Here is an 18,111-nt window from a genome sequence, read left to right on the forward strand (position 1 = left end):
TTATCACATATGTTTTGGGAATGTCCTTTGATTTATAAATTTTGGTCAGAGATTTTTTTCCAAGGTTAGTAGCATGTGGCATGTTAAATGGCATTATAATAGTTACAGCTTATTTTGGCTTTTTGATATACAGCATCCTAAGACCTAAGGGTCTTAAAGATTTTTTTTAAAGGGTGATTCAGGGTTGAAAGCAATTCTGTATTCATGGATAGGACCTACGGGACCGAATTATGGTCACTGGAGAGCACGAATGTTATATCTAGTACTCATGGAAGCTATGTCCATTTCTGAATGAGATATGAAACAAGGTAGAAATTTACTTATTATTTGGAAACCATTTTTAGAAACATTGACTCCAGTTGCTTGCAGTCATGTTTTGTCAGGAAGACCTTAATTTAAAAAAAAAAAAAAAAAATTATTATTATATTTACATATTTATTGCTCTATAAATTGGATGGGTAATGGGATGGGTGGGAAATGGGTTGGTGGGATAGAGATTGGTAGTTGAAATTGAAATTATTTAAATCTGATCTTTGATGTTTACATTTACAAATTTCTTTTATATCTAATTCTAATTGTACTTCTTCATGTAAAGTAACTCTTCAGGCAGCTGCCATGCAGCGTCAACGAGCAAGCCTGCCCTGGAACCCTTCATTCTACTTCCGGAGGCAGGCTTGCTCGTTGACACTGTGCAGCAGCTGTCCGAAGATTTAAAAGTACAGTGCTGGGAGAAGGTGGGTAAGGGAGTAGGGAGCTGGTGAGATGTTGCGCCGCCGGATTCTGCTTGCTAGGGCCGAGCATTTGGGCCCCAACTCCCCAAACAAAATTGCTTTCCTCTGCCTAAGCAATGACATGTTCTATATCACTGCATGTGATACCAAACAAAACCAATCGGAATAAAGCACACAATTTCACATTTTGCTTATAAAAGTGCATACTACCCCAGGATGTGCGCCCAACTAAATTGACTAACGAGCCAATGAGTACCAATAATTCAGTGCTACTTGAATTTGCCTGCACATCTTGCCAAGTGCTATTCTATAACAATGTGTGCCCAAATCCCATACCATGCCACCCCAAAAGGGGCTTGGCTGTGGGAGATGCTTGGGTGGGTTAGGGGCACTCCTAAAATGTATGCAGTGTTATAGAATACCAGGGATGTGTGCCCAAATTGGGCACCGAGAATTACACCTGGTTTCGGAAGCATAAGTCCTGGCACCCAAATTTGGGCTGTTTGGAAACAAACAGGAGACATTGTCTTCACACCAGTGAAGGTAGCTAATTGGTGTTCAGTCTCTTTTATTATGATATACTCGACACGATCATGTATCGGCCCACAAGGGCCTGTCTCAGGAGTCTTATAATCAAATCGTACAAAATCCACAAAATTTTCAATACATTCTATAGAAAACCTCTCTTTGGTGAACTAACATGTACTGCTGACTGCAGCTCGAGTGAACCTCGGGCAGCAGCAGATACTGTTCACTGTTTGTGGATTTTGTACGAATTGATAACAAGACTCCTGAGGCAGGCCCTTGTGGGCCGAAACACGATTGTGTCGAGTACATCATAATAAAAGAGATTGAACACCTTTGTTGTTTTGTTTGCTACCCAAATTTGGGCGCCAAACTCCGTAATCAATTCAGTTTTATAATGGGCAATTTAGCACCGAGCACCAATTTTTTTTTAATGCTGATTTATGAGCACCATTTACTGAATCTAGCCCTATGTAAAAACAGCGAGCACTGTTTTCCAATAGTGAAACCATAATGCCCATGATGAACCATTGCGCAAATTTGAGAAAAGAGTGCATCCACTTTCCACATACTCCCAGATTCTATAAAGATCAACCAAATTTGCACGCCAAAGGTTGGGCTTGATTCTGAAATGTGCACATAAATTAAATGGTTAATGGGTTAATTAGCAACTTTGATTGGGCACTCACAATCAATACTGATGTTAATTCACATCAATTAGGATTTGTATGCATATATGGCTACATGCTATTCTATAACGCTGGGCACCCAAATCCCATAGCGCGCAATCCAAAAGGAGGTGTGGCCATGGGAGTGGCATGGGTAGGTCAGTGCGCAGTGTTTAGAACACTGTGGGTAAATATCCAAATTTAGCACCAGGAATTGCACCTAGTTTCAGCAGGCATAAGCCTTGGTGCCAAATTTTAGTGCAGTAATTGGTGCTATGCACTAATTCTATAAAGAGCGCACAGCCTGGAATGACTTATATAGAATAGCACTGTGCGCTGATTGTTTCTGGAGCTGATTTTTGAGCAAAGTCCAAAAAAGTGGGGATGGAACAGTTCACAACCACCAGAGCTATATAAAGAAAATAGGGTCACAATGCCAATAGATGCTTCACAAATATTTTATTGTCTTGACCCAACATGGACCGTGTTTTGATTCGAAGAGCCTATGTCTAGAAAAAACAAAAATGAATATTTTAAAAACATTGAAATAAAAAAAATCCATTAAGACATAAAATCAATTATTATAAAACTTTTTGACACAAATTAGCAAAAAAACTAATAAAGAATTAAGAATATGTATTAAACAATAAATGAATATTTACACTGAATAATGAATAACTAAATATTTATATTATATAATGAAATATTTGATAAGTGTGCAAATGAAATAAATTTAAAAAAATTAAAATTGAGCCTACCAGTTGGGGCATAGTCTCATGAACTAGAAATCAATGTCTCAATCCTTCAAAGAATAAGAGTAACTAGAATTAAGAGGAAACAGAACATATATATCTCATAGAACATATATGCTCGTAATCAGTAGCATTTCATAGAGGATGAAATGGAAAAATCAAACAGAATTAATTAATTAATTAATTAAACAGATGATGTGAAAGGTTGCTTATAAAAAAGGATGGCACATTTAAAACATGAAGGCTCTTCTTTAAATGCCCAAACACAAAGGGCTCCTTTTACGAAGGTGCGCTAGCGGTTTTAGCTGGCGTTAGCATTTTCCATGTAGCACGGGGTTAGCATGTGCGGCATTGTAGCGCGCTGAAAACGCTAGCACATCTTCGTAAAAGGAGCCCAAAATGTGATTGACAGATATTTACAACTATGCAAAAAAATGAAGCAAAGTGAAACTACAAAAAACTCATGTTTAAATGGCCAAGCTATACCAGATAAAAATTTTGTCCTTCTCCTTTGATATACATTGGTAAAACAAAATGCATGGTAAGAACTAGATTTGTTGTTCCCTGCAATTGTATCAGCTGAAACATAACATCTGCACCTTTGGTGGAACATTGGTACCAATTGGGACATATCATTGGTGATCTAATATTTCTTGTTCTAAGATTAATGAAACCAGGAAGAAGAGGTGGCAATACTGAATCTATGTTACTTAAAGATTTCAATACCCTAATTCTTACAAAATTTATTTGGCTGGGTAGACTTGCTAGAGTCGCCTTAGTATCTCTACAACAGGGGTGTCAAAGTCCCTCCTCGAGGGCCACAATCCAGTTGGGTTTTCAGGATTTCCTCAATGAATATGCATGAGATCTATTAGCAAACAATGAAAGCAGTGCATGCAAATAGATCTCATGCATATTCATTGGGGAAATCCTGAAAACCCGACTGGATTGCGGCCCTCGAGGAGGGACTTTGACACCCCTGCTCTACAAAAACCAATTGCAGAGGGAGGGGTAAATTTTCCAAATTTTTATACGTATCATCAGTCCTATATCATGCGCCAGGGTATGTATTGGGTCCTCCCAGAACTCATGGAAAAGCTCCCAGATTGGCTGAGATTGGAATGGCAGCTCCTGTTTCCTCTGAGGCTTCATGTTCTTAGCATTAAAATGCCTAGGTTGTATAAAGAAAACAAAATATTAACAGATACATGGAAAACTATAAGATATATTAATAATTTAACACCTATTCCAATACAAAATTCTACAAATCAAACTATATGGCTTAACTCCAAGTTCCAAATTGGCGAATTTAAGGTCATCTGGAAGCATTGGATAATAGCAGAAATACGTATTTTAGAAGATGTTATATCTAATGGTAAACTGCTTGATTTTTCACAATTGCAACATAAATTTGGTCTTGATAAATTGCAAAGTTATAAATGGTTGCAAATGAAGCAGGCCATTCAGGTGGGGTTCCCTGAATGGAAAAATCTTAATAATCAATATAGTTTAGAGTTCTTATGCTTTCAGACAGACTTCCTGGGACATCAGGCTGTACAGTGGTACAAATTAATATCTGGATTAATTATTAAAAAAACAAGGACTGGTCTTAAAGACATTTGGAGCATTGAGATTAAGTATCCAATTACTGCATCTCAGTGGCCATGCATTTGGTCTTGGAGGATGAGATGTACAATGTCATCTATGAGACAAACATGGTTTTTCCTGTTGCACCCCTGGACCCCTGTTCGTTTAAAAAAATTAGATAGCTCTAAGTCTGATAGATGCAGGCATTGTCATCTTGAAGCAGGGACTTTAGATTATTTATTATTCTATTGTCCATTTATTATGGAATTTTGGAAATCAATTTGGAGCCAGATAAATTGCTTATTAGAAAATCATGTGACATTAACATATGACACAGTATTATTTGGCATGGCGATGAGGGCCAAGAACCAAATATCCTCTAATAATAATAAACTATTGCTCATTTGACAGGGGTTGCCATACAACAAATAACACATAATTGGAAAAGTTGGAATAGACCGAACTTTAGTTTTTGGTGGAATTCAGTATGCCATATTTATAAAATGGAAAGAACATTAGCCATTCAAAAAGGGAATTTTAATAAATTTCAGCATGTGTGGAGGCCATTATCAGAATATTGTAAAGAATAAGTATATATTTTTCTTCCCTGTTTAGTACAAATGAAAAATAGGGCAGGGGGGAGGGGGGATTTTATTATTGTAGAAAATGATTTTATGAAATATAAAATGAAGGTAGGGAGGGGGATAAATTTAATTTGATAAAGATCAATTGTAAAATCTCAAGTGAATTATCTATGTTACAATGTTAATATCAATATTGATGTACTTGATGTAAGTTATAAAATGAATAAAGAATTAAAAAAAAAATACCCTAATTCCAAATGGTTTAAATGAAGACATTGATATTTCCATTTTTCATGAGTCATGTGTTTATTTTCTATGAGATTCAAATGCAGATATTCACTTTTTATAAGTTATGTATCGCTGGTCATATGATTTAAGCCTGGCCATTTAAACATGAGTTTATGTAGCTCCTCTTTGCTTCATTTTTTTGCAGGTTTTAAATATTCATGTTTGTTTTTTCTAGACACCCAGTCTCAGAAGCCGCCTAAGCAGCATTTGAGAATCGCACATGTATCCTATATACAGTAGAATTGCATCTGTCCTCACAGACAGCGCCTAAGCCCACCTAAACACCATGATTCTCTAACCAGCATCCACGTCCCTTGCCGTAATTTGCTCAGTGGCCACGTCTATTTTGAAATATAGACCAGCATTTTGCTGGCCTACATTTCAGACGTTTATCATGGCCTTCTGGAGATTCCTAGGGCTACCTAAGGCCACTTCCGGTCCAAAAAACGGGCAAATTGCCTAGCCTTGGGTGACTCCCTAGGCTCGCAAAAATGCCTACAATGTAGGCGCCCCCCCCTCGGGGTGTTTTTTTGTTTTTGTTTTTTAAACGTGTGTCCCAATTGGCTGGTTAGTCAGCGGTAGGATGCCTACCGTTACTTACAATCAGGACGCCGTTTATAAAATTTGCCCCAAAATGTACCTTTGAGGTAGGATCTTCAAGCCTAAACATGGTCCGTGTTGAGTCAAGACAATAAAATATTTGGGAAGAATCTTTTGCCATTGTGACTCCATTTTGTTTACATAGCCCCCAGTGGTTGTGCACGGTTCCATCTCCATTGTTTTGAACTTTGGTTTTCATGGGGGTTTTGTTTCCTTGTATTTTATGCCGATTAACATTTAATGAATCCAGACCATAGTGCACACTATTTCCAAAGAGTGCACAGAATTAGACATTAATAAAAGAACAAAATGGCTAGAAAACTCAAAATAAAACAAAATTCCTGTAAATGATAAAGGAAACAAACAAAAAAAATGTTTGGCTGCTCATGCTTAGAATATAGAACTGCTCTGAATTGCACTTCAAAATCAAAACAAAATGTTGGATAATAGAGAACTAAACACAGTTTTATTACCTATGATATATCGTAAGACCAAAAGTAATGCAATTCTGCTGAAATTTGAGAAATTTGGTCTGCAGGGGAACTTGTCTTAAATACACTGAAAGTGTCTATTTTTAAAGTTTAAATTCAGGTGACATACAAAAGTACACCATAAAAATTAAATGTAATTACTATCCTGATTCTTTTTGTCACCCATTATATGGTCCACCATTTGAGAATACTTGTGCTTTTCTTATTCTAATTGCATTATAGGGCCATCTCCCTTTGACACCTACTACAAGGGTTGCCCACAACTCTATTCCATTTGAAATAGATTAATCCAGTCCTGGCTTTACTCTTTTGCATGCTTGGACTTATAGCTCAGATTGCCCATTGAGTTTCCCAAACAAATCAAAACTATAAGTCCATGCATGAAGTAGAGTAAAGCCAGGACTGGATTAACCTATTCCTTATGATATGGAACCAGTTAGTAACCATACCCACTACCCAACGAGACCTCTACCAAGTCCTGAGGATGCTGCAGGTGTACCTGTTTGTTCTTTAAGTCAAGAGAAATCTCATAATCGGAGGCAGCTGCATGGGAGCATGTGGTAGTCCCTTTGTTGCGCTGCACTCTCACTGGGGATGCCATGTGATGAAGGCTGGCCTTCTGCACCAATGCGGAGCACCCTGTTGCCTGCTTTTCCTGTAGTTCCACATGCTTGCCTTTAAACGTTGAGGAGTTAAACCTGCATTCCTGGACCCCCTGTGTGTCGGCTTCCTTCGGATCCTCCATTTCACAGTCGGGTTTCTTGCTAGCAGACGCACAGGACTCGTCACTGCGAATAAAATGCAACGTTTCTCTTTGTTTTATTTGTCTTTTCTTTATTGCTGTTTACGCATTACTTGATCTATTGGATTTCAAACTCAAAGTGACCCCATGAGCCTGAGAGGCTCCTCTGGAACACAAGAAAAATCAAACACAAGTGATGAAATCTATATATTGGTAATGCTATGAAGAGAGCACAAGGCAAAGATGAACAGCAAAGAATCCTTAAAAATGTCCTATCATTGATAAACGTATTTTGTAGAAATAAAGCAGTCCACTTGTCCTTGATGTCCTTTATGATTTTTAGGTTGTATCTGCTCAATTTCCTAGATCAGTTTTCAATAACTACAAAAGATATTAATAATAAGATACTGAGGGTGTGTTTTGTCTAACCAGAAATCACCAACAATAATGTAGTGTAGTCGTCTAATTTAAATTTCATTTTCATTTCAGCTCACTTCTTGTATCAATAATTTTATGTGCCATTATAGTCAACAGTAGTGTACCAACAGTAGTGTACCAAACATATAGTACATAATCACATGACATTGAAATACCATATGACAAAAAACTTCAATATAAAACAGCAAACACCTAAAGAACAAACACAACTAAAACATAACATTAGTGCAGACAAATACCCCACCCAGTTCCTCTTCTATAACCAACATAAATATGGTAATCTAAAAGACCCTTACATTTTAAACCTAACTCTCAAAGCAATGTCCATTGTACAATAACCTCCAAATTCTATAGAGTACGCCTACATTGGCGCACCCAGCCAATGTAGGCACCTAACAGGGCTAGATTCACTAAGCTCACCAATCATGTTTGCGATCGTGTACTGACCCAGTTCACTAACCACTGTGCTGATCATCCTCTGATCTGATCCAATCCCCACATGCAAATGAGGGGAAATGGCATGCAAAGTAGGAAGGCAGCGATTCACTAACCAAAATATGGAACGACTGGGCCAGATCAACAAAGAAGCGACTGGTGGGGACCAGTCGCTCACGTCCTTTCTGACTACCGCCCTGCAAAAGTTTCTTTAATACTGACCAATAACGCTGTTTCCCGTGCATCAAAATCTCAAAGCACAAGCAACAAATATGCCTTTTTTTTTTAGTAGTTTATGTTGAAACATTTTATTGAAGAAATCAATCAAATATACAATAATACAATATATGCTCATTACAATCCAAATATTACATAAATAATTTTATCATTTCTCTAAAATATATTTTCCATATTACCTATTCATAATACCATATATACCCCCTATACCTTTCCCAACCCCCCTTCCCTACCCTTCACATCCCCCCCTAATTTTTAAAATATAACAATGTAATAAATTAATTATATAAATATACACTTCAAGAAATTCCAACTATTATTATCATCAAACAAATTCCCTCCCTACCCCCAAATGAAAGATGACACATATTACAAAGTGTTAAGTAATGAAAGTTTCTTATTCCTCAATATAAAAACATTAAGAATCATACTACGAGCTCTATGGGAAAGATTTTGAATATATGGATTCCAAATTTTCAAGAAATACCTAGTTCGTCTAGGAAATTTATGAACCTCCCAGACCTCAAATAAAATTAACCGATGGAATTGGTTCCTCCAATGCCAAAAACTGGGAGGATCTTTCTGTAACCAATATTGTAGAATACACTTATGACCAATTATGCATGCCTTCTGAAATAAAATATTTCTTTCTAATCCAAAAGCCCCACAAGCAGCAGCTTTACCAAATATTACCCCCTTACAGATTCCACTAATTGAATATTCCATAAAGCACCTAAAAATAATAAGATGGCAGACCAAAATGATTTAATAAGAGGACATTGCCACAATGCATGAGATAAAGTATTTGGGTCTTTCTCACATTTGATACAAATAGGAGAATTTACTAGACCTGCATGAAATGCTTGTACTTGTGAGAAATAAGCCCTGTGCAACACTCTATATGCACATTCTCTCCATATATAACCTTTAACAATTTTAGATATACGATAAATAGCTTGACTAAAATCTTGTAGAGAAATCTGCATCCCCAATTCATCACACCATTTTTGTATAATAGTATCATATGTTCTATTTGGAATTAAACACCACCACCATTTATTTATTTTTTTAGTAGTTTAAACATTTTATTGAAGGAACAAAAGAAAATACATTCAGATAATATATAAAGATATTCCTTACAAATGAAATCACATATTTTTTTAAAAAAATTCCATTCCATATAATACATATTATCAAATATTATCGTTCAAATATGCCTTTTTAAAAAAATTAGTTTTGTCTTTCCAGCTACAGCTATAGCGTCTTCCTTTTATATCCGTGATAAATATTTTCTTGCCCCTTTAGCACACTTCCTAACTGCCACCCTGCTCTCTGCCCCGACTCTCCTCTTGCTGCCCTGCTCTCTGCCCTGACTCTCCTGCTCTCCTTTCCCCGCAATGCAAGCCTGTGGTTTTAACCTGTGGGTTTAAAGCAGGTTAAAACCACAGGCTCACGAAGTAGTAAAAAATAGTTTCCATATCTGTAAGCATGCGCAGACCATCTACAGGCATGCGTTAGGATCGCTTTCTAGCAATCCGTGTAGTCGGTGGGGGGCGTGCCTCCGATTGGCTTACTTTGCATGCGGGCGCATTGAGAATCGGTTGCCCGGCCTCGGATCGCCCACAGATCGGGTTAGATCCGTGGGCTTAGTGAATCTAGTCCTTCATTGAGTGATAGGCTAAATCAGCACTCAACACCTCTTAATTGGCACTAATTGGGGCTAATTGAAAGTTAGGTGCTTAGTACAAAGTGATAGTTAATAGTGGGCATGGTTAGGTGGCAGATTGTGGGCATGATTTTGAGTGAGACACCTATTTTTGAGTTAGAAGCCTGTGGGCACCTAACTTAGGCACAGGCATTTTAATCCAAGAAAAACCTGGAATAAATAGGATGCGCCTAAATGTTAGAATGCTTAGCGTTACCTAAGCGTGCTAAGCATGATTCTATGGGTGCCTAATTTTATAGAATTGCATTAAGCATCACACTAATCTGCACTGATTTTTTTTAGGTGACATATGTAGAATTGGGCCTTAAGTGAACAAGAAAAAAAAAGTAGATTAATTACCTGAATATAAAACTTTCAGGACACATAAAAGTAACCCAAGCAATTCATTAGAACAATGGCTTTTTCCACCATTGAACTATTTCAGGTTTTAAAAGGACCTTATCAATGGCATCAAATCAGCCTCACTCCCTCAAGAAAAAAAAGCAAACTTTGCAAAGCCACAGCTCACTAAACGTGGTGGCCATGGCTCGAGGGCATCTGGAAGTGTGTTGATGTTGACATGATGATGTCATGCGCATGTGTGATATCATAAGAACATAAGAAGTTGCCTCCGCTGAGGCAGACCAGAGGTCCATCTCGCCCAGCGGACCGCTCCCGCGGCGGCCCATCAGGCCCACTGCCTGAACAATGGTCTCTGACTAATTTTATAATTTACCTCTAATCCTGTCCCTATAACCTTACCTCTACTCCTATCTGTACCCCTCAATCCCTTTGTCCTCCAGGTACCTGTCCAGACCCTCTTTGAAGCCCTGTAGAGTGCTTCTGCTTATCACATCCTCCGGTAGCGCGTTCCATGTATCCACCACCCTCTGGATGAAAAAGAACTTCCTGGCGTTTGTTCTAAACCTTTCCCCTTTCAATTTCTCTGAGTGCCCCCTTGTACTTGTGGTTCCCCTTAGTTTGAAAAATCTGTCCCTGTCCACTTTCTCTATGCCCTTCATGATCTTGAAGGTTTCTATCATGTCTCCCCTGAGTCGTTGCTTTTCCAGGGAGAAAAGCCCCAGCTTTTTCAGTCTGTCAGTATATGAGAGGTCCCCCATACCCTTTATTAGCTTAATTGCTGTTCTCTGGACTCTCTCAAGTACCACCATGTCTTTCTTGAGGTACGGCGACCAGTACTGGACACAGTACTCCAGGTGCGGGCGCACCATTGCACGATACAGTGGCAGGATGACTTCCTTCGTCCTGGTCGTGATACCTTTCTTAATGATACCCAACATTTTGTTCGCTTTCCTTGAGGCTGTGGCGCACTGCGCCGACGCCTTCAATGTTGTGTCCACCATCACTCCCAGGTTTCTTTCAAGGTTGCTCACCCCTAGCGGTGATCCCCCCATCTTGTAAGTGAACATCGGGTTCTTTTTCCCAACATGCATGACCTTGCATTTCCCTATGTTGAAGCTCATTTGCCACTTTTTGGCCCACTCCTCCAGCGTTGTCAGATCTTTTTGGAGGTCTTCGCAGTCCTCCATGGTTTTGACCCTGCTATATAGTTTAGCGTCATCCGCAAATTTAATAACCTCACATTTTGTTCCCGCCTCCAGGTCGTTAATAAATATATTGAACAGGAGTGGTCCCAGCACCAACCCCTGTGGAACTCCGCTCGTGACCCATTGCCAATCTGAGTAATGGCCCTTTACTCCAACCCTCTGTTTCCTGTCCGCCAGCCACTTTTTGATCCATTGGTGGACCTCCCCTTGCACCCCTTGGTTCCATAGCTTCCTTAGCAGTCTTTCGTGTGGTACCTTGTCGAAAGCTTTTTGGAAGTCAAGGTAAATGATGTCTATGGATTCCTCTCTATCCACCTGGCTGTTTACCCCCTCAAAGAAGTATAATAAGTTCGTGAGGCATGACCTGCCCTTGCAGAAGCCATGTTGACTCGACTTTAGCTGCCTATTGTTTTCGATGTGTTCCCAGATGCTGTCTTTAATCAGCGCTTCCATCATCTTTCCCGGGACCGAGGTCAAGCTCACCGGCCTGTAGTTTCCTGGGTCTCCCCTTGAGCCTTTCTTGAAGATGGGCGTGACATTTGCTATTTTCCAGTCCTCCGGAATCTCTCCAGTTTTTAGGGATAGGTTGCATATTTGTTGAAGTGGCTCAGCTATTTCGTTCCTTAGTTCCTTGAGTACCCTTGAGTGAATGCCGTCTGGACCTGGCGATTTGTCGCACTTTAGCCTGTCTATCTGCCTGAGGACATCTACCTTGCTCACCTCTAGTTGGACCAGATTTTCATCCTGATCTCCTTTACCGATCTCCTCGGGTTCCGGAATGTTGGTTGTGTCCTCCCTTGTGAAAACTGACGTGAAGAACTCATTTAACCTGTCCGCTATCTCCTTTTCCTCTTTTACCACTCCCTTTCTGTCACCATCACCATCATCACGCCAACATCCACACATGTGCGAAGGTCCTCCAGAAGGGGCCCTGAGCCACCATTGAGGGGTGCTGGAAGGGAACAGGCGCAGAGGGGAGAGTTGCTGGTACCAGCTGACTGCCTACAGGATGTACCTTTCGCCATGAGAGGTACATTCTGTAGACAGTCAGCCGGTGCCTCTCCTCCTCCCCGGCATTTCACAGCACACCAAGAATCTTGGGTGGCACACTATTTATTTATTTAAAAATTTATATACTGTATATTAACTATACGGTTTATAAAGCTTACAATCATAAAACACAATTGCAGAACAGTACTCGTAAAAAAGGAAAACGAGAAAACTTAACACAGGAAAGCACTAACAAACAATTGAGTTTTCAGCATTTTCTTAAAATTCATCCTATCACAATAACGCAAAATTCCAGGCAATGCATTCCAAAGTTTAACAGCTGCCACAGACAGCATCGCTGCACCAATGCTAACATGAGAGATTGACATCATACCCTCTAAACTCAGTTTCATACTGTTTTCTGATCTCAAACACCTTCTAGGCTTGTCAGCAATACAGCTGGGGAGACATGATATAAAATCTGATGTATAGTTGAAAGAATCTTAAAGTAAACTCTGTACTGCATGGGCAACCAATGAAGTTGCATCAACACGGGGATCATGTGAGTCGTTTTTAGAACCCCAGTAATCAAACTTGCCGCAGAGTTATTCAGCATCTGCAGTGTCCTCATCTTCACTTTAACAACTCCCAAGTATAATGAATTGCAATAATCTACCTTACTCAGGATCAGTGCTTGTACTACACTACAGAAATCAAATGCAGGTAACATAGGTTTTAATCTATATAACATTTGCAATTGCATATTGTGACAAACCCAAGTCCATTTCAGGTTTTGTCTATGACAAACTCAAGTCCGGTCCGGGTTTTGTCCCAGAGATAGGGAAGAAATACACTATACCCCTATGCAAGAGAGCTGACCAAGTAGAATCACAGACTACAGAGCTAGTTGACTACTGCTCAGACATTGCAGTGGAGTCAGAAGAGGCAGGGCAGGAAAAGGTTAAGCAGGAGAGCTGCATACAGTTTAAACCTGTCCTTAAGCCTGCCAGGAGATTACTACCTTTCCAGCAGCCTATCCATGTAAGAGTCAAGGCTGGAAAGGAACCTGCACTTAGCCAGATGGAACAAGCCTGTGTGTGGAAGGCCCTTCCCCCACCTAGGCTGAGGGGGAGTGTCTCTCCACAGCTTAAAACGAGGCAGTGCAGAACACTAGGGGGCAAGCAGAGTGGAGGCAAACGGGAGAGAGGAAACCTGGGGAGAGTCAGCCACTCTCTCTTCACCCGGAGGAGTCTGATAATACAGACTGGCAGATAGTGGATGCAGAGGAGCTTGCTCCTGCCTCTGAGAGTTGGGAAGAAAACTCAGGGGAAGCAATGAACACGCAGAAAAGTCTGATAGGACCTGAGGCTTTTCCCATGGATATTGAAATGCAGTGAGAGATATGTGTTGTGGCTTTGCCTACAATCGCTGAGCTTCCAGGGAAGACAGTGGTTTGCCTTTGAAGGGGATTTGTATTTCTCTCCCTCATATTGAACTTTAAGTTTGTGCCTGAGAGCTTTAATTTTGAGCCTAACAAATGTTTGGAGGTATTTTCCTGTTAGCTGCTAGGCTGAGCAAGGTACGTTCCTTCCCCACATCTGTGCATAATTAATCACAGTCACGTCTCAGCAGGGAAATGTTCTGAGAGCCCTGCACGTTCCCAGAGCGAAGGCTACCAAAGTAAAACTTCTCCACAGTCTGGGCTGTGCTAAGTTTTCCTTATAAAACCTGTACATGTGAATGTTATGCCTACTTACAGAACAATAGTTTGTTTGGGGAAACGTTGAGCTGAAGATAAACCATGTGGCATGCTTGCTTGTTTTGTTGCTCAGTTTTTGTTTGGAGGTTTTTCTTTCATCTGTGCTTTACAGGTCCTTGAACTGACAGAGCTGCTGGGGAATAAGCAGCTTAGTAAATATTCTAAACTTATATTCTTAAAACTAACTGCTCTGGACTGTGTATCAGAATACTGAGAAAGTCTAGAAGCAGGAGACGGAATTATGCTTTACATACAAAACCTGGACACTGGATTTGAGGCTTTTGTCTCTGGATAAGAAGCTTATGTTTGCTAAAGGGGAATTGTTGTTGGTTTGTTTTTTTTAACTGCTAAGCTGAAGCCTGCATTTTGGCTTTGTGAAACCAGTAAACATAATAAAGCTAAGATTTGATGCATTCTGACTTGGACTCTTCCCTTGCATGCCCTTATTAGGCTGATAATAAGCCAGGCAAAGTCCTGAAGGGTCCCTTGGTGGTAAGGGACACGCCAAGCTAGAGAACTTTGTCACGATCCCGGGAGCTCGCAACGCAGCTCAAGAGCGTGGGTGTGACAATATATCCTGCCCAAATTGTTTTAAATATTTGTTTTTCCATACTCCTAATACAGTCATCTCAGTTTTTACTATTAATCGCTCCCCCATCACAACACTGTCAATCTCAAAATTATCTCTTTGACTTTTCACCACCATCACCTCAGTTTTGTTGACATTTAATTTCAGATTATGTTCATTCATCCACCTCACAATCCTTGCAAACATAGCTCAGCACTTTGGGTGTCACACACTGGGGAAAAAAAAGCCAATATTGCACTTCCATCTCCTGGAACAATGCCCCCAAAGTTGACATATAAATATTGAAAAGAATGGCAAAAAGAGCTGAACCCTTTTGACATCGAGAAACATTTTGCCCACTCCTAATTTATAGTGATCTGTCTTTTAAATAAGATGCAACCAATGCAAAACCCCCTCCGCCAATCCTAGCTTTTTCAGATTTAACAACAAAGTATCCAAATTTACTGTGTCAAATGCGACAATCGCTGACTTTAATGAATTGGGGCCTAAGGGTGCAGAGGGAAGAAGGATGGTGGACTTGGAGAGAGAAGAAATGCTAGCTGGATAGGAAACCTAACAGGAAAGAAGTAGAAAAAAAAGCAAAGGGATGCTAAGAGCAAAGCAAATGTATATTTAAAGATAAGAATTTGTTTTGAGTTCAATATTTTTATTGGTATACTAGTGTTTAAGCCCATTACATTAACGGGTGCTAGAGTAGATGTCTGTCTGTCTGGTTTTTTTTCCTTTGTCTCTCTCTCCTTGGACGCTGCCTGTATGTCTGTCATTTTTTCTGTCTGTGTCTCTCCCTATGTCCTTTGTGCCCTCAGTGCCTCCATCCTATGTCTTTAGTGCCCCTTCCTATGTCCTTAGTGCCCTCAGTGCTTCCTATGTCCTTAGTGCCCTCAGTGCCCCCAGTGCCTCCTTCCCATGTCCTTAGTGCCCCCAGTGCCTCCATCCTGTGTCCTTAGTGCCCCAGTGCCTCTGTACTGTATCCTTAGTGCCCCCAGTGCCTCTGTCCTGCTTAGTGTCCATTTCTATATCCTTAGAGCCCCCAGTGCCTCCTTCCTATGTCCCCATCACTATCTTCCAGACTTTGTCCCACTCCCCCCAATACCAGCCTGCCTCCCTCCTATTCCACTGAGCAGCATGTTTCCATTTAACCCCCCCCCCCCCCGCCACTACCGCCACCATGCAGCCGACCCCACTGACCCTCCCATCCGACCCTCCCACCACTAGACGGCCGACAAACCTCCCGGCTCCAGCAGTATCCGAGACACAGTAAACATGCTACTTCGCTGCCTTCTACTGCCCTAATTTCCTCTGCCGCATCTCTGATGATGTCATCAGGGACGTGGCAGAGGAAATCAGGCCAGTAGAAGGACGCAAAGCAGCGTGTTTACTGTGCCTCGGACGCTGCTGGAGCCGGGAGGTTTGTGTTCGTCTCGCGGTGGGAGGTTTCGGCTGGGAGGGTCAATGGGGGTTTCGGGTGTGCCGGGTAGGGTTGGGGCCGGGGGGGGTAATCGCAGCATGTTACCTGCCGGCGGTCGTATTTCCTAGAATAAAACCCTAAGCGCACATGCACACTCTTACCTGCCACGGACATACAGATCAGGGAACACGCAGGTAAGTGTGCGCATGCACGCTTAGCATTTTATTATAGTAGATAACAATAGAATAGAGTGAACAGATAGAACATCAAGAACAAGAAATTCCATCAGGAAACCTGTGTCTGAAGAGTGCATACAGGAACTCTAACAAGCAGGTAATATGCATACACGGAAAGAACAAAATATACAACAATTGTATAATATAAAAGATGTCATGGTACAAGAAATAAAATAAAATAAAAAAAGCACCAGAATTGAAAGTCATGAAATCAGCATGATGAGAAATCAGTGTCAATGAAGGTGATGTCCTGATGACAAGGAAATATCAATATCAACAATTAGTAGTATTTAAGTGGAATGGATATCACAATATTCCAATACAGGAGACCAAATCTCGTGAAATTTCCTCAAAGAACCCATTTTTTCTGCGAAGATACGTTCATATTTTATAATAGCAGATACGTTAGCCCACCAAGCAGAATACGTGGCTGATGACAAATCTTTCCAATTAGATAGTATCATCTTTAGCGCTAAAATCAAAAGTCCATGGAGTAGTAGTGATTCAAAATCAGAAAGGGAGCGTGTTATCACTCCATCACCAAATATGATTATGGCATAAGACAGAGGCTGATTAATGGAAAGGATTTGTTTGATTGTCTCCCAAACATTGGACCAAAATTTCTTTAACATGAGGCAATCAAACAGGATATGACGCAAAGTTCCCCCCTCGGAATTACATGACCAACATTTGTTTTGATGTGGGGAGCTGAGTTTGGCAAGTCAATGGAGGGTCCAGTATGCTCTGTGCAAAACAAAAAAAAAGTTGTTTGCAGCATCGATGATGAGTGCAGAACTTTCCTACATGCAGACCAAATAGATTTCCAACATGACTCATCTATGATCATGTCCATATCAATGTGCCAATACTCTTTCAAAGATTGAACAGGCCGGTATTTGTGGATCTGAATGATCTTATACCAGCGGGAGGCTTCTTGGCATTTGAAGATGATTTTATCACAATAGGAAAGAAGTGTGAGGTAGCCCGTATAAGTACAGTGAGAAAAGAGATCCTTTTTGATGGAATGAGTCAACTGGAGCCACTGAAAGAATTGCGAAGGTGGTAGATTGTATTGTCTTCAGATATCAGTGAAGGTAAATCATTGTTGTCCATCATATAAATGATCTAAAGTCCATATATTATGGTCTTGCCAAAGTTTCCAAGAAACTGGATTATTCTGAATCCTTATTTTAGGGTTGTTCCACAATGGGGTAATCGCTGAAGATATCCATGGAATGTCCGAGAAAGACTCTAATTCTTTCTTTTTTTATTTTAATTCATTCTTTAGTAATTTTAATACAATATATTCAATACAGAGCACAATTAGTGTTGGTGTACTTCATAAGGTTAATAAACTAATAAAATAATACAACTTATCAATGCTACAATTAGAGTATTCCCATTCATTATTACACCCCCCCCCCTAAGAGACCTGTTTCCAAAAACCATAGTGATTAGATAGTTCTCCTTAAAGCTTCTTTTCCAATTCAATATAACTCCCCCATATTTCATTAAATTTTGCCCATTGATTATTTAAAAGGGCCGAAAGTCTATATTTTTCACACACTATTCCTAAATGTTCTCTTACATCTCTCAAAGTAGGAACATTTAATGTACGCCATTGCTGGGCTAATGTCAGTCTGGCAGCTATGAATGCTAAGTCCAAAAGTTTAGATCTAGAAAATGTTAAATCTTCTATTCCTACTCCCAGCAGGGCCCTTTCAGCATTAAGCTTAAGTGGAGTCTGAATTAGTTTGCTAATATACTCAAAAACTTGC

The 18,111-nt window shown here is 40.2% G+C and overlaps 1 protein-coding gene across 2 annotated transcripts in view; it reads right to left on the bottom strand.

Moving 5' to 3' along the window:
* IQSEC3 (IQ motif and Sec7 domain ArfGEF 3) overlaps positions 1-18,111 on the bottom strand; it is a 225,807-nt gene that overhangs the window by 155,268 nt on the left and 52,428 nt on the right. For both annotated transcript variants that reach the window (XM_033953076.1, XM_033953075.1), the window contains exon 3: positions 6,726-7,014. In XM_033953076.1, coding sequence (XP_033808967.1) covers positions 6,726-6,971 — 246 coding nt within the window. In that variant the 5' untranslated portion in view covers positions 6,972-7,014. The remainder of the gene's footprint in view (positions 1-6,725; positions 7,015-18,111) is intronic.

This window comes from Geotrypetes seraphini, chromosome 7 (assembly GCF_902459505.1).
Source record: "Geotrypetes seraphini chromosome 7, aGeoSer1.1, whole genome shotgun sequence".
Lineage (NCBI taxonomy): Eukaryota > Metazoa > Chordata > Amphibia > Gymnophiona > Dermophiidae > Geotrypetes > Geotrypetes seraphini.